Consider the following 22,402-nt stretch of genomic DNA (forward strand, 5'->3'; position numbering starts at 1 on the left):
AAAGTAAATGCATCTAAGTAATTTTTTTCTTTTATTTTTTTTTCTTTTTTTTTTTTTTTTGGTGGTGCTGGGGATTGAACCCAGGACCTTGTGCATGGGAGGCAAGCACTCTATCAACTGAGCTATATCCCCAGCCCCTGTAAGTATTTTTTAAAAAAAGAAAAAACACATCTTACAAAGTAAATTTGACAAGAACAGTAATCTAGTGCAATCTAGCCTCTGTTTACCACTTGTTCGGGGCCACATAATTTAGTCTTGTAATTACTTAGCTTCATGAGCATTACAGAGGTTAAACACCAACATTACTGTGAAACTAAAACATAGTTCATTACTCTGTAGGTCACTTTAATAAAGTAGAGCAGCGCTAATTAAGGAATTTTATCTCCTCCATCATAATAGAGACCAACATTAAATTAAAATACAACTGCTAAGGGCTGGGGATGTAGCTCAGTGGTAGAGCACTTGGCTAGCACATGCAAGGCACCAGGTTTTATCCCCAGGACACTCCCCCCCACCCCAAAAAAAAAAACTGTAGTGCCATAACATCACAGGCAATGTTTGTTTCTAACCAAGAATTATTTGCTGCATGCAAGACCTCTAGAAATAGGTCAGCTGTACAATATCATACTTATAATCAAAAATATGGTGTTGAACACTTAGAAATTTGTTAAAAGGCTAGCTCTCATATTAAATACACTTACTTCAACAAAAAAAGTATTATTTTATTTGCTTGATGCTGTCAGCATACTAACTTTTAGATGCTTTAGCCAAATCAGTGGCCATAATCAATATTACTGAAACTTCAATTTAGAAGTTCTTTTTAACTAATGGGTTTTCTCCTCCATTTAATGTCACCAGTACCTGTAAGAGAAAACCTCAAATCCTTAATTTACCTAAACTCTGCCAGAGATTCAAGGCTGTATTTAGTCCCTGTTTTATTGTTTTGTTTTGTTTTTGTGATACAGGAATCAAGCTCAGGGCTCACTAGTGCATGCTAAGCAAGCAGTCTACCACTGAGCTACCTCCACAGTCCTTTTTATTTTTTATTTTGAGACATGGTCTTGCTAATTTGCCCAGGCTGGCTTCAAACTTGTGATTCTCCTGTGTCAGCCTCCCTGAGATGTGGGGTTACAGACAGGCACCACCACACCTGGCTGTCCCCACAGTGTTCTGATCCCTTTTCTTCCCCACTGCATGCCCCACTGGCAGATAGTATTGCTAATGTCCCAAATTCCCTCAGCTCAACTTCAGGGCCTGCTGGAAGCCATTTGCTCACACGTGGAGAGCTGTAGTTAGTGACTGTTCAGCACAGGCACATCAAAGCCCACCTCCCTAAGATACAACTCTGAGGCTTAGCTCACCCCAGAACTCTCATCGGTCACAAGACTTCCATCTGAGCTCATGCTCTTGTCTGGTTTCCTCCCTTCGCCATCCTGCTTCCCCTCTCTCCTAATAGTCCTCACAGGAATGTTTTCTTTATGAAAAACTTGCCCACAAAGCCTTGTCTGTGTGCCTGATTCCTCCTAACAGGTGCTTCTCCTGGGGAGCCCGACCTTCAGCACTCCTCTAACTAGGGAAGACCAGGTGCCCTCCTCTGCCCCATAACCATTGTTTTTTTCCCTCTTCTTCCTCTTCCTCTGCGCTTAGGACACAGTGGGGACAGCAATCAAATGAGACCTTTTATATGAAAACATTTCAAAACCTGCAAAATGCTCTACAAATGTGAATAATACATAGTAAGAATCACTCTAATCTCACCCATCCTTCAAGATCTGGCTCCAGTGCCACCTCCCCATGAAGGTGTAGGTAACCCACAATTCTCCCTACCCAACTTGTGCTTCATCTTCTACCTCCCCACCTCCAGTGCCAGCTCCATGAAGCCAGAGACTCTTTCCTGCACACTGCTGTGGTCCCAGCATTGCTGGTGTCTCATACATTGGACAAGTTTACTAAATATGTATTAGGGAATGTTGTTAAGCTCCAGGATCTCTGACTCTCAGGCCTTCAGGAAATGAGGGGTTAAAAGTTCTTAACAGGATCACCTAGACTGTGTATACCCTGGGAGAGAAATGACTTGCCTAAGACACAGATTGACTGAGTGAAGGAGCCAAGACTTTAGCCTTGATCTCTTGTCTCCCAAGCCTGAGAACTTTCCTTGTGAGACTCTATCTTCAGGCCCTACATCTTCCTCTCACAGGCAGCAGCAAAGGAAAACCATAACCCCTTCTTCTGAACCAAATGTTGACATCTTGATGTCACCTGTATCCCAGCTATTCAGAGGCAGGGGGACCACTGGAACCCAGAAGTTCAAGGCCAGCCTGGGCAACACAGCAAGACTTTGTCTCTTAGAAGAAAAAAATGTTGGTATCTGGGTATTGGCATCAGTGAAAGAAGATACACTCTCTTGTTATAATGATGTATTATTATTAAAGATACATAGCTTTGCATGTTCTTTTCTCATCTCCCTGACTAAACCTGAAGCTTCCCATGGCTAAGATCTCCTTGAATTCACCTCCCACATCATCTACAGGACTGAGCACAAATATCATAAAGAGGAAGAAAGTAACAAATGTGGCCACAACCCCAGCTCTGCACTTAACCACCTGTGTGACTGTGAACAAGGAGGGATATTAATCCCACGGGTCTGAGATTATCAAGAGGATTTCATGAGATAACATATGCAAAGCACTTCACACAATGGCTGGTATATGATAACCACTTAGTAAGTAAGTAAACTGCAGTTAGTAATTAACAGTAATATAGGCAACAGTCATAGAGTCAGGCTAAGTGAAAATCAACTACCAAGTAAATATCAGAGACCTGGGTTCAGAAAATCTGTGCTTGTAATGTCTGTCAAATGATGAAGAAACCACATCAGGGGTCTCCTTTTCCCTATAAAAGTAAGATGTTCAAAGACCAAACAGTGTTCTCAACGTCTCTCTCTCTCCACATCCCCAGGGTGCCTCATGCTGCACAGCTTCCCTCTGGTTTGAGTCCTGTCCTTAATCCCAGGAGAGCAGTATTATTCACACCATACTTCCTAAGGACCTGCCTTTTGACAGTCTTTCCCTGATCCTCTTTAGTTTGCTCATGCATTCACTTACTGAGAATACATTTATCAAAGCTGGACACTGCATCAAAAGCTAAACGAGATGAGCTCTCTGCCCTCTAGGTCTGAGAGTCCTACGGATTCTTTCTTAATCAGAAACTACCATTGAAGGCTTTTCTTCCTCCTGAGGACTCCAAATGACTGTCTCCTTATCATTAATAATGGCAGTGGCACTAGAGTCACATCTTCAGGCTGAGAATCCTGGCTCTGCCACTTTCTTATTACATAGCCATGGGCAAATTTCTTCCCTTCTCTGCCTCACCTTCCTTATCTTTGGAATGAGGACAACATCTACCAGTGAGACTTGCTGTCAGAATGAAATGAAAACCCAGAGACTTGTGCTTGCTGTAAAGGAATAAAAGTTTACTAACACCATTTTACAATTTACTAAAACATGGATTCTCAATTCTGGAATGCTTGCTTGGCTATAAACAAAACAAAGAATTAAACCAACAAGAGAAGAAGAAAAATGTTCTAAATTCTCACTATGTGTTTCTTTTTAGGCATATGCCAAGGCAGCTAGAAAAATTTAGAGAATCCCCAGCATAGGACCACAAGTTCTATTTGGTAATTTAAACTCAAGTATTTCTTTCTTTTTTTTTTTGTGGTGCTGCCTATCGAACCCAGGGCCTTGTGCATGCGTAAACTCAAAGATGTTTAAACTCAAAGACGTTTCTAACACAAAGAGTATCCAGAGAACTCAGCTGGCAAGGAAGAGGAACCAGGCTGCCCTGAACATCATGGGAACTGCTGCAGAGCATGATCCCAGAGAGCCCAGGAGGCACAATATCCAAGGTCAGTGCAGGTTTGGGACCAAAGTGACAATAACATCAAAAGGTAGGTCAGAATGAGAAAATCCTAACGGTTGGGCAATATTCAAGATCCAAGATAGTGACATTATGGTCCTGAGGTAATATATCACTGACAGCCAGACTCTTGAGGTCCAGGGTCTGAAGGAAGGACTAACTCTCAAGGAGAGGCAGTTGGCAGTAGCTGGGCAGGATGCCCTCAGCAAGTATATTTGAGTTCAGGACAGTGCTAGTAGGGAAGCATGGCACGAAGCAGGTAATCAAGATGAAAATCCATTCAAATAACCTCAAGTGGGCTAACATGGCAAATGAGTAGGAAAAGGTACATCAAGTGGGAAAAGCAGAGAGGAAATAAGATCCAGGGACCCTAAGTCCCCCAGGACTCAACCATGGGGTGCCAGAATCCCAGACTACTGGCAACAAACACTTCATTCCAAACTCCTCACATTAAGCACTACCTTCCTTTTACAATGAATCTGTGGACCCAAATGTGGGGACCTGCACAGGGCAAAGATGGAAAATGATGCAGCAGGGCAAACCGTGAGCAAACATAACGAGATAAGCAGAGGATCTAACAGTGTCCATATGCAGGATCCAGAGCGAACAATCAGAACTGAATGCTCAAGTGAGAATAAATGATAAGGCTGAGGATGTGGCTCAGTGGTAGACCACGTGCCTAGCATGTACAAGATCCTGGGTTCAACCCCCAGCACCACAAAAGAAATCAATCAATCAATAAAAGAAAGTTACAGGTTTATCAGAGATGTGGGGTAAAATGTGGGGCACAGTTTTAAGTCTTCTTGGAAAAGGCAAGTCACAGCCGCTTTCTCCAGGTTTTCTGTATCTCGAACATTTCTGCACAGTCATCAAATCCAGAGGGCAAATGCCATAGGTCTCTAGAGGACTGGATCCTGGATAATGACTTACAAAGATTCACATGACTCTTTTTCCACATCACTCAAATCTATCCCCCAATACTCAGATCTTCCTTTTTCTAAGCCTCTGAACAGAGCCAAATTCCAACCCCTACATCCTCCTCCATCCCCACATAATCATGGCCCATGGTCTTGCTCTTCAGGGGCCATGTCAAGTCTTTACAACTTCATTCCACCAACTGCTCCAGGGCAGTGGGAAGGAAAGAGCTAGCAGCACTCCATGCCAGGAAAAAAACAAAAACAAACAAACAAAAAAAAACCCTTGAGTTCCCAAAGAGCAATTTTTTCTCCAATCAGTGATGACCTCAGGCACAGCAATAAAACTCAGGTGGCCCCCATCTTTGTGCCTGTCACAACATGCTAAGGACGCTGACTAGATCAATTATAAAGCCTGAGTCTCAATGTTCTCATCTGTAACATAAGGAAGCAAAATAGGTGACCTCCAGGGTCACCTCCAACCCAGGACTGTATAACTTCCTGATTCAGGAGATCATTAAAGTCCAACATTTGTCCACCTCAGGGAACCAGGTCACATTCTCTGACAGGGAGAGGCCCCAGACTGGAAGAGCAGGAGTAGCCACCAAGCCACATCCCTAACAAGAGGGGTGAGAGGAAACCAGGCAGCCCTGGGAGCCTGGAGCCAGCCTGGCCAGCCTCTGCTTGACTTTTGCAAGTGTTAAATTCTTGGTGCATGAGAAAAAGGCACCAGTTCTAGGTTCAGGAGGGCTTCTTTCTCCCCAGGCTAAGATCTGAGAGGGTTTTGTTTGTTTTTGGGTTATTTAACATTAGCCATTGAACCCAGGGCTTTGTGCTAACAACATGCTCTACCACCCAGCTACATCCCCAGCCCTTGAATTTGTGTGAATGTGTGTGCATGCACGCGCCTTGTGTGTCAGAAGGCTTTTCCCTCCTTACTGACCAGCAGGTTTGTGTTGCCCATGAGACAAAGCCCTAATTCCACCTGCTTTCCTCCAGGCAGTGATGGGCAGCCAGCTGCCCTGCCCCTTTCCCACTTGGCCTCTCACCTGGGGGTTGTCCATGTACCATAGAAGGCAGTTGGCCTGGGTGTCCAGAATAAAGTACCTCCGCAGGAACTTGCCGCTGTTCTCATTCTCCTCGATGTCCAGAAACCCACAGATTCGGTTCTGCCGATCCACATAAGGCATTCCTGGGCTCTGCTCACATCACCCTGCATGGCAGGAGAGGAGGTGCTGGTGAGGAGGGTGAAGCAGGACCTGTGGGAACCTCACCTCTCCCTGGCTTGACTTGATTCTGCAAGAACCTGGGTTGGGACACCCATTCATCACCTTCCTTCCCTAGGGTGCTAAATGTCCCACTCTAACCAGACCCTAGTGGAAACCTCTACCAACTCAGTGAGGAGTCATCAGAATCCACCAACATGTACTCAACTAACTTTGCCAAGCATAGATAGCATCAGGCACTTTACATAGGTAGAGGATATAAACCTAGACTATAGATTTGGGGCCTGGGTTCAAATTCCAGTTCTGGACACTTATTAATTATGTGGCCACACTTATTTATTTATCTATTTTTTATTTTTGGTAGTGCTGGGGATTGAACCCAAGGTCTTGCACACACTAGGCAGGTATGTAAGATTGTGAATGCAAATTAAGTGCTTACACACACAGGAAGCACTTAATAAATTGTAGTTATTATTATAACTTCACAAAAGTCTTATGAAATCAGTGGAACATAATTCATTTATACATGAAGAAACTATCTCAGAAAGAACTTAAGCTCCAATTCAAATACCTAGATAAAATTCTGCCAGGACTTTATTCAGAAACAGCAACCCCTCCAGTTCCACAAAGGTACCTCAGGATTAAGTATGAGGGGTTTCCGGGGCCTTGGCACAAGTTCACATCCCTCAGCCCTTGCCTGGTAGCACTTACCTCTCTTTGAGGTTATGGGCTGAACTGTGTCCTCCCAAAATTCATATGCTGAAGTCCTAACCCCCGGTACCTCACAATGTCACTGTTTTTGGAATCAAGGTTTTTAAAGTGAAAATTAAGTTAACACAAAGTCATTAGGGTAGGCCCTGGTCCATTATCAGGGATCCTTGCAAAAAGAGAAAATCTGGACACAGATGGTTATAGAGGGAATACCACATGAGATGCAGATAGAAGATGGCCATCTACAAGCCAAGGACAGAGGCCTGGAAAAATCCATCCCCTCTGGCCTCAGAAGAAACCAAGCCCATTAATACCTTGATCTTGGACTTTCAGCCTCCAGAACTGTGAAAAAACAAATTTCTGTTGTTTAAACTACTCAGTCTATAGCACTTTGTTATAACCACCTGAGTAGACTTATAACAGTTGCCCAGATGTCACTTACCAAAACAATGATGAATCAGAAGAAAGTCCCAAGCCCTGAGTACTTTCACTGATTCCAGAATACAGTCTCTGGTGATGAGAGAGGATCCACACCTTCAAGCCCATCTCCCTTCTCTCTAGAATTTCCACAGGCAAAAGGAAAGGCCAGAAGTTCTATCCTCCTCGCCAGCAAGGAGGAGCTCCTTGCAACAACTAGATACACCCAATCAGAAAGCACATGCTACATAGAGCAGGACAGGGACCCCACAGGTCTATACAGCACCACATGACATTCAGATTTTCAAAACCAAGTAACACCCACCAAACCCAACTGACTCCAACAGAGCAAATTCCATAATGGCTCAAGTTCACCAAGGTCCAGCAAAGGTATAAAATGGCTGGCACAGGCCATCCCCCATGACATGACACTGGGTCAGCAAGCAAGTTATAGAGAGATATGATAGTTCTAGTCTTCCAGGTCCAGAGTAGGGCAAGTGCCCTAGAGCAGGGGGACACATTCTCATGATTTCAAGCTAATGCTAAGGGTGGTAACTAGTGCTGTGGTCTGTTCTCTGCCACCTCTGTAAGGGTATGGCAGTATCAAGAGGCTGCCCCAAGAGAAGGCATATGCACGCACGTACACACACCCCAGTGAACAGTGAACCCTTAGGTAAGATCAGATCAGAATCCCAAGAGGGACAGAAAATGCATCCATCAAGGAGAGGCATCAGGAGATCCCAGGGCTACTCACTGGGGAGAAGAGCTAATGGGGGAGGGGGGGAAAAGAGTAAAGTCAAAAGAGAAATAGGGTGAAGATGCAACAACGCAGCCAAGAAGGAAATAGAAGAAACAAAAGAGGAAATGAGAAAAGGATAAAAAGTGGGAAAAGTAGGTTTTAAAGAGAGACTGAGGAGGAGGAAGCAGCACAGCAGAAGTGGAGGGCAATGGTGGGGAAGGGGACATGCCTGCACAAAGTAGCATCACCTGCATTAGTGACACCTGTGGACAGACCCCACTTCTCAAACTAAGCTTTCATTCCAGCACATTTCACAACAGAGAAAGTTTGAGTTCGGGGAAATGAAAGAGACAGGTACAAGACAAGAATTAGGAGGAAATGCCTTAGGAGGGACTTCAAGTCTTCCAGTAGAAGCTAGATCAAGGATGGTAAGGACCGAGGCCTGGAGGTGATTGGGAAGACAGCAACCCTTGAGAACGAAGGGCTGGGGATATAGCTCAGTTGCAAACACAAGGCCCTGGGTTCAATTCCCAGCATCGCAGTAGAAAAAAAAAAAAAAGAAAGAAAGAAATTGTCCCTCCCTTGAGAATGGATGTAGCAGCCTCCTCACAGGTGACTGACTAGAGAGAACAGGAATCCAGTGCAAGAAGACTTCTGGTGTGGGTACAGAGCCCACACATTAGGAGGGAGATTACTAGCCCTCCACCATGAAAACTAGGTTAATTACCTGATAACAAACTAGTCCCAGAGACAGAATTTCCAGGGGTTGCAGAATTCTTGCTACTCCTCTGACATCACTAAGTAAAAACATACAAACTACAGTAGAAGAATAAAGCCTCCAAGCCCAGTGAGGAAGTAAAGTGTCCAACTTAAGGTTGGAATTCCAATTTCCCTTTTCAGCCTTCAGGATTAACCAATGACTATCTTTTTTCTTAAGACAAAGGTTGGATAAGGCATTCTTGCTACAATTCTCTAAAAGTCTACTTGTATTGGGGGAGTTCCCACTTATGTGGATCCACAGGACACGGGAAACTCTCGTGGACCAAAAAAAAGGATAAGAAAAAAAATTCCTGTTTTCCTGACTGTGGATCTACCCTCAGGGTCGGGAAAGCTGCTCAGATGTCCTGAGAAGCAGCTGAGTCACAGAGCTCATGAAGAATGTGGGAGGTGGGGGTTGGATCAGCCGCAGGAGAACCAAGCATTACACGGAAATGTGGTTATAACTAACTAACCTACGCAGGAGCCACACACTCAGATAATGGTGTATGACACAAACCTGAATTCCTAAGCCCCAATCCTCTATCAGATCCTTTGGGTCCCCTTTGAATATCCTTTGTCACACTAGCTGCTAAGAACTGGTTCACAGAGCCTGCTGACCCAAGGTCCCCAAATCCCCTCCTATGCCTTGTCAACCATTTCACTATTTCTTCTATGTAGTTTTCTAGCTTCTTCTCTACCTCATAGAGGCCTCTGTGAAAAGTGTCTCTGCCACCTCTCCCTAGCCTCCAACTGGGTAGTGAAGGGAGCAAGGGGGTACTAGCAATTGGTATCAAAGTAGGTGACAACTTGAGACACACACACACACACACACACACACACACACACACACACACACACACACACTCAGTCAGGCCTCAGCACCTATGCATTCAAGAAACCACAGACCAAAAATATATTTTTTAAAATTGTGTCTGTACTGTACATATATACTGCTCTGTTTTTATTCCCTAAATAATACCATGTAACTAATACAGTATAAGAATTGTTTTCTTAGCATTTGCACTGGACTAGGTATTATAAATAATCTAGAGATGATTATTTATAAGGAGGAGGTACATAGGTTAGATACAAATATTATACTATTTTATATAAGGAACTTGAGTATCCATGGAGTTTAGTATCCAAGGGGGTCCTGGAACCAGTCCCTCAAGTATACAGAGAGATGACTATATTCTCACCAAAATTCCCTTACCAAGACCAGGGCAAAGTTTTAAAATGTCCTTCTAACTTTCACAACGGTGCTCCAGTTATATGTTTTAATCAGTTTTCTGACTGATTCATCTTAAATTGTACTTTTTTTTTCCTGGTGGTGCTAGGAATCAAACCCAGAATTTCATGCATGCTAGGCAACTACTTTACCACTGTGCTATATGCCAGCCCTTAAACTGCACTTTACCACATCTCTTGAGACAACATGGAAAGTGTTCATGCTGGGTTAAAGTACCAGACACCCCTCTCTCTAGCTGGGCCCTTCACCTGGGACCTGATATCACAATGGAAATATTCAGCAGGTAGTTTCCTAGACTCCACAACAGACTGCTCTCCAGGAGCACAAAATACCTGTAACAGAAGGAACTTCAGCCTCTCCACCATCCTATCTTTCCAAAACATGCTAAACTTTTGAGTGTTTTCTAGGTTTTGAGCAAAAATCATAATATAACAATGCTGGAATGTTTTTTTAGAACCACTCTAGCCAACATGTGTTGGCTTATATATGCTTCTCATGTGCCTATCCACAAAACTGTCCCTTTTTACATTTAAAGTGTTATCAATATTTTCCACATTGCTACACAGTGTTTATAAACATTGTTTTTAATAGTTGCATAACATTAGTGCTCTGATTTTACTGTGTCTCTATGATTAGACTGATTACATCCAATTTTTTATCTTAAAAATAATGCTAAAACTTCATATTTTGTGCCTTATTTCTTCTTTTACATGGAAAGAACATAAATTTCAAAGAACAATGACTAGATCATAGGCTTTGATCTTTTATGTTCTTGAGACCTATTACAAAATTGCTTTCTAAAAATATTTAATCTATTTATATTGCAACAAGTAATATACTGTTAACATCACTAGAATATTAAATACATTGAATGCTCTCATTTTAAACTGTTGCTAGTTTGAAACATAAGGATGACTAGTGAGGGTTAATATTTGTTCATTTTTTACTTCATCTATGTTCTAGACTTTGGCAAAAGCAAGAGTACACGTGCACAAAAGCTCTGTGTGTGCCTGTATGTCTGTCTGTGTCTGCCTCTCTCTTATGCATAGACACACACACACATACACTCAGAGGCATGCATGTCCCACTTACCAAAGCAAACCAAAACATGGTCCCACGTAATTCAAATAACTAAGTAATGTATTTTAATAAGAAACAAAATAAAAGAGAAGTTTCATATGATCCATATTTCTTCAGAATATAAGTTCCTAATTATGTAATACCAATGAGAAAGAAGTTAAATATTTAATTAAAGGTAAAAGTGAAACTTGGAATTTGCATGGAGTCCCCCATTAATCTGCAGCAGATGAGTTACATAGCAATTAAACAGATTCCTGACTGGAGGGAACTTACGAGGAGAGTCAGCGGCTGCTTATCCTACACTGAAATGAGGGGTACAAAATATTTCTTCTACTGCCCTCTTCAATGCCTTAGGCTCCACCATCACGAAGATTCAAACCAAGATAAAACTGCCCCAGTAATTAAGACCTTCATTAGGCCTGTATCATAATATACAAAGAGGACTGAGACACAGACTCTGAGAAAATAGAATCTACCCCAGGTTGGAAACAAAGGCACTAGAGGGGATAAAACAAAAAGACTGATGCTTAAAACAGATGTCATCCACTTGAAAACATGCCCTAGGATTTTTATAACCCAAGACAGGAGGATAAACCTCTCTGGAAAGCAATCTGGCAATATGTAACAAGACAGCTAAAAATGTCCAGGCCTTTGACCCACAAATTCTGCTTTTAGGATTTCAACCAAGTAAATAAAGATGCAAATAAAGATTAAAGTAAAAAGATGGCAACTGCAAAAGAATCCATAATCACAAAAAAGTTGAAGAACACCCTGCCCATTCCAATGATCAGGAAATAATTAAATAAATTCTGAGATAGTTACATAAGGAAATTTAGACAATTGTTAAAAACTATGTTCAAGTAATTTCAAATAAACTTTAGAAATGCACCATAATAAGTCTTCTGAACACATAAAACCATATAGTCTCAATATCATAATGCATGTATGTATAATATAATATGATCCCAATCATCTAAACATTATTTTTATATTCCTATATATAAATTTTTTAAAAGACTATGTATACAGTCACCAAAGTATTAATAGCTATTATCTATGACTTATAGGTGAATTCTATTTATTTCTATATGTTTTCCCATATTTTCCAAATTTCCTGCAGGGAACATGTGTTACTTTTATTCAGCATAAGAGAAAGCTATTTAAATTCCACAAATACTCCCACCCCCAGCACATAGTTTTGAAGTTGAGAAAAAATTCTTAATCCTAGGCAGTACACAAGCAAATAAAACCTTGTCTAAATAATAGTTCTCTTGGGACTTTTTTGATGTTTTGAGCATCTAAATCTAATAAATCAATATCTCACACATCACAAGCATCAGATACCTGCCCAATGGGCTTCACACACTCCAACTTATTCGGGTGTCTTATTTTCTGTTGCCACAGACTCTGAAAGAGTGTCTTAAGAGTGTCTCATCCTGCTAGTTTGGTTTCTTACTCTCTGTTCTTCAGAAAAGTAGCTCACATCCTTGAGGTCAACCAAATATTCAGGCCCACGCTGCAGCTACCAGGCCTGAGCCTCACAGTGATCAGTGCTCTGAGAAAAGGAAAGGGTGACTCTGATCACAGCCTCCAGGGGTTTCCTTCTTACAACTTGGAAGATAGGGCTGACATTTTTAAATAAATGGCTAGTTGGGCATGGTGGCACATACCTGTAGTCCCTGCTATTCAAGAGGCTAAGATAGGAGAATCATTTCAGCCTAGGAGTGTCAGGTCAGTCTGGACAACTCAGTGAGATTCATTTCAATAAAAATTAATGACAATAATAGAATGGATGAATAAATGAAGACTTAGATATTTCAATGCTTGTAACAAAAAGCTATAGAACTATTAAGTTATGAAAGCTATGGTTTGGGGCTGAAGTTATAGTTCAGTGGTAGAGCACTTGCCTAGCATGTGTATGGCCCTGGGTTCAAGCCCCAGCACTGCAAGAAAAAAAAAAAACTGTTCGCTGAAAGAAGAAAACTGTTTTGTTATATCAGCCTTCTTGATTCCTTTTCTCCTTGATTTTTTTTTTTTTTTTTTTTGGTACTGAGGACTGAACCCAGAGGGCTTCACCACTGAGCTACATCCTCAGTCCTTTTTATTTTTTAAACAGGGTCTTACTAAGTTGCTTAGGGTCTCACTAAGTTGGTGAGGCTGTTCCCAAACTTGCAATCCTCCTGCCTCAGCCTCCCAAGTCACTAGGTTTATAGGCATGTGCTATCACATCCAGCCAGCCCTTTTGATTCTTAAGATAGTTAGTATAGTTTGGAGAGACTAAGGAAAGAATAGAGTGAAATACAGAAAGATTCATTTGCCTGACTACATTTCAGATCAATAAAAAGGGGAGAAAGTGATAACAAAGATAAAGTCTTAAATGGTATTGTCCATATTACAAAATAATTACTAAAAAAACTACCACAGTCTCAGTTCAAAACTGAAAAAGAGTTGATTCATTTTTAAAATTTAGAGATTCTTCTTTCACATTACCCAGGTCTTTCTGGGATTTTGCTCCAGAAAAAGTCAAGACAGTGCCTCTTGACATGACACTGGATAAGCAATGAGCACATCTCCTGCCTTATTACCCCTCCTAGGGCTAACTCTGGAGAAAGCAGCAGCAGCAGCAGCAGTAGGCCAGAAGGACCCCAACCAGAAATTGCTAAACTTGTAAAAAGAGAAAGTGTATCAAGAAATGACATTTGAGGTGTCAGGATGGCAATACAGCCGACTGGAACTGAGGTTAAAAGCAGTTATTCAACTATTGCTAGAATACTTGGGACCATGGCAGCAGAGTCTACTGGTATTTAGACATGCAGTATACAGAAGTGTGTATTGTGGAACCACAGAGCTCAGCCATGCTAACAGCCCAGGAAAAAAAAAAAAAAAAAATACAAGCATAGCTATTTCAGAACACATCCCTGAGAACAGGCCAAAGATCAGAACTTAGGAAGTGTGGGAGCATCCATTTCCTCCTGCTATAATATCACTGCATTTTGCAACGGTCATAAGAGCAAATTCCAAATAGTCTAATGCAGGAGAATAATGTGAGAGAGAAGGGAATGTACTGAGAACATGTTCCCAGCGGAAGCGCAGGGTGAGGAATGCAAACATCTTCAGGAATGAGGAGGTTCAGAAAGGGTGCCGCACTGACCCTGAGATGGCCCAAACCCTTCTGGACCCCAGAATTTGGGGGTAGAGGATAAAACACATTCAAGAAAGAATTTTTAAAAGAAAAAGAAATTGGGGAAAAGGCAAAGTAGGTGAAAATTGATACCACTGAAATGAAAATGCCAAAAACAACAAAATATTTTAAATACTCATGACCTCTCTCAACAGCAGCCTCATCTATGTTCAAAGAAAATGGAGCTGGTGGAGAACATAGGCAAAGGCTTGCCCAGGACTCCACAAGAAAGATCACCACAGCAGGCTGACAGCCACATTTGGATTATAAATAGCCTATAGAAGCCGAGATGTTCGACATTCAGAATTCTGAAAGTCTCCTTGCTTAGAAGATACAATGAACGCAGTTTCACTGCAGGGCTTTCTAACCATGGCTGCATAGGAGGCCCAGAGCCATACCATGACAACCACAGGGCACCAAAACTTGGGCAGTAAGAGAATGAAAACACTATTTCTCCTGCAAAGTGTAGGAAGGAAATGTCTGGCCTACTTACATCTGTCTAAAGGCACATCTCTTGATTTAGGGAAGGAAGAAGGACTGGGTGTGGCAAGGAGGATGTGCAGGTGACAATGATCAGTATGATTATTTTTAAACTCTGGCAAGAAATGACCATTAAAAAGGGTGTGCTCGTTTCAGTGACCCATCCACGTGGAGGGGAAAGTAAAATCACACAGGTTTTAGAGTCAGATGGACCTGGATGCAAATGTGGACAAACTACTTAACTCTTCTAGGTCTATTTCCTCCTTTGCAAAATGGAGATAATCGCTTTTCCTACTTCAAAGGGTGCTGAGAGGATTAAATGAAATAATGCGTGAAAAGCACTTAACACAAGGACTGGCACATAATAAGCACTGGGTGTATACAACTGTTAAAATGTATATTATGCACTGGAGAAGGGGTACTTAGCATGTACAAAGCCAGCACTAGACACACCTAAGAAAAGTGTGTGTGCACGTGTGTGTGTGTGTGTGTGTGTGAGAGAGAGAGAGAGAGAGAGAGAGAGAGAGAGAGAGAGAGAGAGAGTAGGTAGGTGTGTGCCTAGTTCATGGTTACCCTTACTATTGCATGCTACCATGGTTAACACTGGACAGGCAGTTGCGGGGTGCAGAGGACATCTCTGCCTTAAAATATCAATGAGCAAATAACAACAGCAGGGTTGTGTCATTAGAAACACTCACAAAGGCTGGGGTTGTGTCTCAGTGGCAGAGCACTTGCCTAGCACATGTGAGGCCCTGGGTTTGATTCTCAGCAGCACATATAAATTAAAAAATTAAAGGTCCATTGGCAACTAAAAAAAATATTTTTTAAGAAAAGAAAACTTCTCACAAGGAAACGGATCCCTTACTCTTCCCTGTACTGCAAAAATAACCATATTTTCATCTCTAAAAAGTCTTCAAGAGGTAAAATAAATCAATAAAAATCCAAGAGATCTACAGACTCCATCTTGGTCAGGGTACCTAAAATTTAAGAGAACCCAGCCATGACTATCAGCTTCCAAGGAAGGGACCCTGGAGCTGCCTCGTGCTGTCCTCAGGGGGGAATCACAACAGTACAAAGTTGCTTTGCCTACATTTAGCCAGCCAAGTTGGAGTCCTAGCTGGTGGAACAGCAAGTCCCCTAGCCTTTGCACTTGAACTGCAACGTTTCTCAAGGCCATAAGACGCCATAAGACGAGATGATCTCATTTCTGAGTCTCTATATCTCTGCTAGTCACCTCCATGGGCCAAAAGGTACACTCCAGGCTCAATGCTAAAAGCCTTTCACCTGCACTGTGGCATGAGGGCCATGCTCCATCAGGGCTCAGCACTCCAGTATGAAACAAACCAAGCCACAGCAAGTCACTTCAATCTGCTGGGGTCAGGAAAGAGAAGGGACTTTCAGAAGATAAATTATAAGGCCTGAAAGGTTGGCAGGGCTTAAAAGTGGGGGTGGTGTAGGGGAAAGCATAGCAACCCCAGAGTGCAACAAAGGTCGACAGGGTCTTCCAAGTATAGTCCCACTGCCCCAACCAAAGGCCTCCTCAGAACAGACGGGAAGGGACCACATCCCTCCCACCTCCCAGCCTGCCCAAGTCCCTGTCTAAATAATGACCTTATATTGGGCAGGGCTAGGGTTCCTCTCTTCCCATACGCTGTCACACTATAATATTTGCTCTGCTTCCTTCCTTTCCAAAGCCTAACAGATTAGATTGCCAGAGTTGTATCCAGCTCACTAAGACAGATGGGAAACTGAAAGTAAGACAACCCAAGCTCTGTTCACGGTGGGAACAGAGGAGGCAGAACAACCAAAATCCTAGCAGCCAGATCCTATTTTCCAAGGCTTAGGTCTATGCTAGCCAGAATAAAGAGAACCACGGCAGATTTAGTGATTGAGAAGGGATATTTACTGCACTGGGGTCTACAAGCAAGATCTAATCTGAGTCATCCAGCCTTGTATGTACAGAGGCATCACCCACCCGTGCACCTGCTCCATGAAAAGGACAGGAAATCGAGGAAGTGCAAGCTGGATACACACAACAAAGGAAGAACATGGTCCTGCTGATTGGGTCCTGCAGTGTTCTAGTACTTTCAGCAAACACCTGGTAAGCTAGAAGGAGGACTGCTCTGGAGCTTGACTGACAGGGGTGATGCCTGTCTCTTCCCCCTTTTTTGGTGGTATTAGGGAAGGAACTCAGAGCCTGTTGCATGCCAGACAAGCGTTATACCTCTGAGTTACATCTCCAGCCTCCTTTCCCACCTTTGCAGAATTTCCCCATAGGCAACCACCAACCAAAACCTTCATATCCTCAATTTATTTTGGCCTCAGTAAAATACAAAGCTGAATATGGTTCAGTTCACTATGATGACAAAATGGCATTTGCAAAAGCCCTACTTCCTCATACGCAAAAAAAGATGAAAGCACCAATGACAAGGAAAAAGGTCTGCAAAAATCTTCCACCAAAGGGCAGGCAACTTCCAAACAGTACCCACCTAACTACCCATCTATGAAGCAAGCAAGGCTCCCAATATGAGCCAGCTAAAACTTCGCCAGGAGAGCCACCAACAATTTGCAAAAAAGTGGGGTAAACAGAGCCAAAGGATGCTTGGGTCTAAAGGGAATAGCCAGAGAAAATTCCCATGAACCAGGCCAGTGGGCCAAATTTCTACAACTTAAACTATGGTCACACTGTTTTCTCTCCTGTTCCAACCAATAGAGACAATTCATGCACCAGCATTCACTCATTCATTCAAGAGACATCTACTTAGCATGCAGCAGATGTTCTACACTGGGCTGACCATGGAGTCTGGACTACAAGCTATGGTGAAAGTCATCCACCTCCATGTGGCACACAACTGAGATGGCAAATATCTGCACTGATGACCATACTTTTTAAAAGCCTCCTCTGGTATCTCAAAACACATTGACTCTCACTTTGTAGTTTAGATATTATGAACAGCCTCCATCCTCCACCAAACTGTCAACTCTCTAAAGACAGGTATTACATTTCTTTCATCACCACCTTGCTTATCTTTATTATCCATGAGCTGTCAACTGAATGCAGCTCAAATGAAAACAAAAACTTCTAATTTCAAATATCTTGCTTTGCTGTTGTTGAAAGTTTTGTCACCAAAGGGTGGGGGAGTGGGACACAAGAAAGAAGAAAAAGGAAGATTTGGTCACATATATTAAGAACAACATTTAGGACAATTTTGGACCAATCAGCCCCAAGTACAACCATCACTCAGCAGTGGGAAGTGGCCCCAGGAGCCATACACCAGTATATGTCCTGGTACAATAGACCCCCACTCCACCCCACTCCACCCCACCCACCCCTCCCCACCCTCACCCCAGCCTTCTCTGGTGTTTATGCTCTTCGGAAAAACCCATTTGGAGTCTTAAAGAAAAGGACAGAGGAGTTACAAGCAGAAGATATATCTTGAACCTCTGCTCATTCAGAAGGAAGGAAGCATTTAAGGCTGGGGGCAGGGCTGGGCTGGGGCAGATGTACAAGGGTGCTGGTGGCTGGCACTGCTGCGCCTGCTCTGGACATGCCAGGACACTTTCTTTCCTGCACAGCCTGGCCTCTATCCTCCCCTGCCCCTTCTTTTTTCTTTTCTTTTTTTCTCTCTTTTTAAAAAATGATATAGTCTCCAGGACTAGAGCAGAAAAGGGAAGCCCATAAGGTGAGGAAGAAGTTGGTGAGAGAAAGACAGTTCCCTTCGAGGGGCTTACCTAACCTGGCACGAGACCTGCGTTTTAGGGCAGTTTTCTCCCAAGTCACCTCCACTGCCCCACAGTAGACCCAGAGGAAAGGAGGGGTTCTCCCTAGGGTAGCTTTCTAGGCCTGCCGAGTAATAAAATGGTGTGGGAAGAGTGAGAGTCTCCATGGCCCAATCGGTGCCCAAGGGACTTGCCTGGGACGTTCTTTGCTCTCCTTCCCTACCCGCAGCCCGGGCGGTCGTTGCGGGGCCGGTGCCCCAACGCCACAACCCGCACAGAAGTTTCGCTGCTGCAAACGTGAGAAAATGCAGCTCAGCAGAACACCCGCCCCCACCCTCCCCCTCGGCCCCACCCCCGCAGCCCGACCCCTGGCGGTGGCGACCTTGGCTACCCCGGACGCTCCAGGGGATTGGAGGAGGCGCTGCCCTTAGGGTTTTCCTGGGAGGTAGGGGAGGCCGCCAGGGACTGCGGCCACCTTCACTCAGCCGTCAGCCACCAGGACAGGCGCATCCAACCCCGCGTGCGCGCCCTCCGCTCCCCTCCGCCGCCCGGCTCCCGCCAGCGTTCCCCTGACCCCCGGCCCCCCTTGTCCCCGCGCGCCCCCTCTGCGCCTCTCAGTGCACGGGCTCGTAGGGGCGCTCAACTTACCCCGCCGTGCAGGGGCCGGGGCTCGGTCAGAGTGGGTTACATCGGGGTAGGACCGCCTCTCCGGCGGTGGGGATTTCTTAATCGCGCTGCCAAACTCTCCGTGTCTGTCGAGCCTCACGCTCTTCTCCCCCCTACTCTTTACCCCCTCCTTCTCTCCTGTCTCTCGGCTCTTTTTTCCGGGTTAATTACGTTTCGCATTAAAGCAAAACCCAGCCCCGGATGTGAGTACAATGCTCCGCGGAGCCCGCCGGGGGAGGAGAGGGGTGCCGGGGCGCCGCGGGCTGGGAGGGGGCGCGGCCGGGCGCCGCGGGCTGTGCGGAGGAGGCGGGGGCGGCGCGCCTGTGAGGCTGCCCCCAGGCGCCGGCCCCGCCACCTGGCTGTCCGTCTGCGGCCGCGCAGGTGCCAACGGGCAGAGGACACCGTCACGCACGCGAGGCCCTGCCGGGGTTGCGGAGCCCGGGGCAGCAGGTGTCCAGGCTGGGGGAGTTTTAGGAGGGAGGCGAGCCAGAGCGCGGGCTCGCTCTTTAACCCATTTCTTTTTCCCGAAGCCCCACCCAGCTACTTCAGCCCGCCCTCCCGAGGGTCCTGAGCCCTTAGTCTTTCTGGGGCTGAGGAGTTAGGTTTAGGGTTGGGGTCGAAAGAAGACTAGAGTCTTCCGGGTTGTCTTGCATGGAATCCAAGAGCCCAGTGGGCCGTGGCGCTCTTCACTGGGATTATAGGAACTTTTTCATAGTGTGAGCAAAGACGCCTCTCCTGCCCTCAGAGCATGAGGGTATTCTAGGAAGAAAAGAAGAAAAAAAGAGGGTGGGGGGGGGGGGACAGAAAAGCATGGATTACTCAGGTATTATCAAGGAGGGCCTAAGAGAACTACTGTGCGCTGATGCCGCCCTATGTTATCGCATTGGTTCCTCATAGCAACCTCTGGGTATCAATCCGGTTTACGATGAGGAAACCGAGACTCTGAGACGTTAAGTAATTTGCCCTGGGTCCTCAATTAGTAAAGGGCAGGTCTGTCGGGTTCTGACGCCGGCCTCCCACGTGGGGAGATAGGCATTTCGATATACGTAAAGCCGGCCAGACGGGCAACATCCGAAGCCTAAATATAGTGGATTCACCTTGGGTCTGAGCACCGCGGAATGCCGCTTCTGGGGATTCTGATGCAAATGTCGTTAATAACGTGCGGTAATAATGAGTCTTTAGGAAAAGGAGGGCAGAAGACGACAGTGAAGGCTGCGGGTGCAGCTCAGCGTAGAACGCTTGCCTTTCGTACACGGGGCTCTGGGTTCCTCCCTAGCACCGCGGGGGAGACGGGGTAGGTTCTCCAGGACTGGGACTGGATTCGAGGGAAGGAAGGAAAGGCCGGTCCGCATCCCATTATTGAGACAGACTATGAAAAGACTCCCCGACCTGAGGTAAGCAAGTCTGGGGAGGGGAGAGGGCGAGATGAGCCAGGAGGAAGGCAGAACAACCCGCAGCACACACCCTGAAAGCACCAAGGATGAAACCACACAAGTTTCCTCTTCCATTTTGATTGCCACAGCGAAAATGAGCCACACCGCGCTCTCAGGTGTGAAAAAAAAAAGACTGCTTTAGAACATTTTGCTCTGAGGAAGAAAAGGAGAACACAGAAAAAAAAATTCTCTTGAAACAAATACATCAACGTTAATGTGTGCGTGAGTGTGTGTGTGTGTGTGTTTTCCTGGAGGTTTTTGACAAGCACTTGGGTTTAAGGCAGCCACATCAAGTTGAAGAGCATCTTCTCTGGAGCCACATACCTGGGGTTTGAATCACAGCCTTGATGCTTATTAGCTCTGATCCCTGGGCAAACTACTTAAAGGTCTCACTGCCTCAGTTTCTACATCTGGGTCGTTATGAATCATCATTTGCAAAACGTTTAGATTACTGTTGAACGTGACAGCTATATAAGTGGTGTTTTTTTTTTTAATTTAAAAATGAGATTATTGTTTTTAGCGTGAAAAGGAGCACAATTCCTTTTGAGGATTCATACTAGAAACCATCAGTTCTAGTTGGATTTGCTGAGAGTAGCTCATCCAACAAAACCAACTGCAACTGATGGTTTCCAGTATGAGCAGTGAGGTGAAAGTTTCAGATTTCATGGTATGGTTCCTATTACAATCCATAAAACTACTCCCTGTGGGGCCTGCCTGAGTCACTCATTCAGAGAGCCACAAATATTTTCTGAGCACTACTGTATTGGATGCCTGAGAGGCAAAGACCAGCCAAAGGACTTGGATCTCTTTAGAGGACGAAAGTATGACTAGAAGGTTCAGGCAACCTCTTGCTCTCCTGGAAGTGCCACGCACAAGTGAGTTCTGCTATAAGCATTTAGAAGAGCAAGATGTGTCTCTGGGTGCAGTTTCTCAAGAAGGGGGTGAACTTTGAAATGAGGCTAAGAAGTACTGTTTGGGGTACAGTTTGATTCTGGTGGGGGAGAGCAAGAACATGGATGAAAGGAGGGTCATCAGTGTACTTGGATTATGCTCATACCTCTCCATTTAGTGCCACATTTGTCAGGGCCTGGCCTCAGAGGACAGTTTCTGCACTGATGTTCACTCCTGTATCCCTGGATTTCCCAGTGCTTCCTCAGAGGACACTGAGGAAGTGTTCTTTAACAGGTAGCACAGAGCAGGTGTCAATTGATGTGTATCCTGCTATAGTTCTTTTGTGCTCTCTTCTGTATGACCCCCCCCCCCTCCATCTCTCTCTCTACCTCCACCCAGACTTTTTTCCTGTGGTAAAATACATGCACCATAAATGTCACCATTTTTACCATTTTAAATTTATATGCAGTGGCATTTAGTACATTGACAGCGTTGTGCAACTATCACCATTATCTAGTTCCATACTATTTTCATCACCCCTAAAGGTGACCTCATAACTATTAAGTGGTCACACCACATTCTTATCTTCTCCTGCCCCTGGTAATCACTAACTTGTTTTCCATCTGATCTGTAGGTTTGCCCAAAATTTGATATAAGTATAATTTGATATAAGTAAAATCATACACTATGGGACCTTTGGGGGTCTAACTTCTTTCTTTTGCCATTATTGACACACTTTGACAGTATCTCCAGTATCAGATTTCTTGCTTTAATTTTTTTTTTCAGTGCGATAAACAGCTCTGAAAATGTGACTCTTAAATGTGGAAAAGGGGACATCAAAAAAGAACCTTTCATGTCAGCTATTTCATTCTCCTCATAGGACCAATGGAAAATGAGATTCAAAAGTTTGGACAAGGTTTTGCAATTAGTGGTAGAGCTAGTTCAAGAACCAGGGGTCACTACCCCCAAAATCTTCTAATATTGGTATGGGAACTTTTCTATGAAAGTAGGGACATCTGAC

General features: G+C 44.3%; 1 protein-coding gene across 6 annotated transcripts in view; it reads right to left on the bottom strand.

Annotated features, from left to right (window-relative positions):
- Nucleotides 1-22,402, bottom strand: part of PLEKHA2 (pleckstrin homology domain containing A2) — a 126,819-nt gene that overhangs the window by 46,226 nt on the left and 58,191 nt on the right. For 2 of the 6 annotated variants that reach the window (XM_079142176.1, XM_079142175.1), the window contains exons 1-2: nt 19,040-19,194; nt 5,879-6,042 (exon numbers count right to left, since the gene is read on the bottom strand). In XM_079142176.1, coding sequence (XP_078998302.1) covers nt 5,879-6,019 — 141 coding nt within the window. In that variant the 5' untranslated portion in view covers nt 6,020-6,042; nt 19,040-19,194. Of the gene's footprint in view, nt 1-5,878; nt 6,043-18,585; nt 18,687-18,773; nt 18,904-19,039; nt 19,195-22,402 lie in introns of those variants that run through there. The other 4 variants (XM_079142171.1, XM_079142173.1, XM_079142172.1 and 1 more) reach the window with 4 other exon arrangements.

The sequence above is a fragment of the Sciurus vulgaris genome, assembly GCF_902686455.1.
Source record: "Sciurus vulgaris genome assembly, chromosome: 5".
NCBI lineage: Eukaryota > Metazoa > Chordata > Mammalia > Rodentia > Sciuridae > Sciurus > Sciurus vulgaris.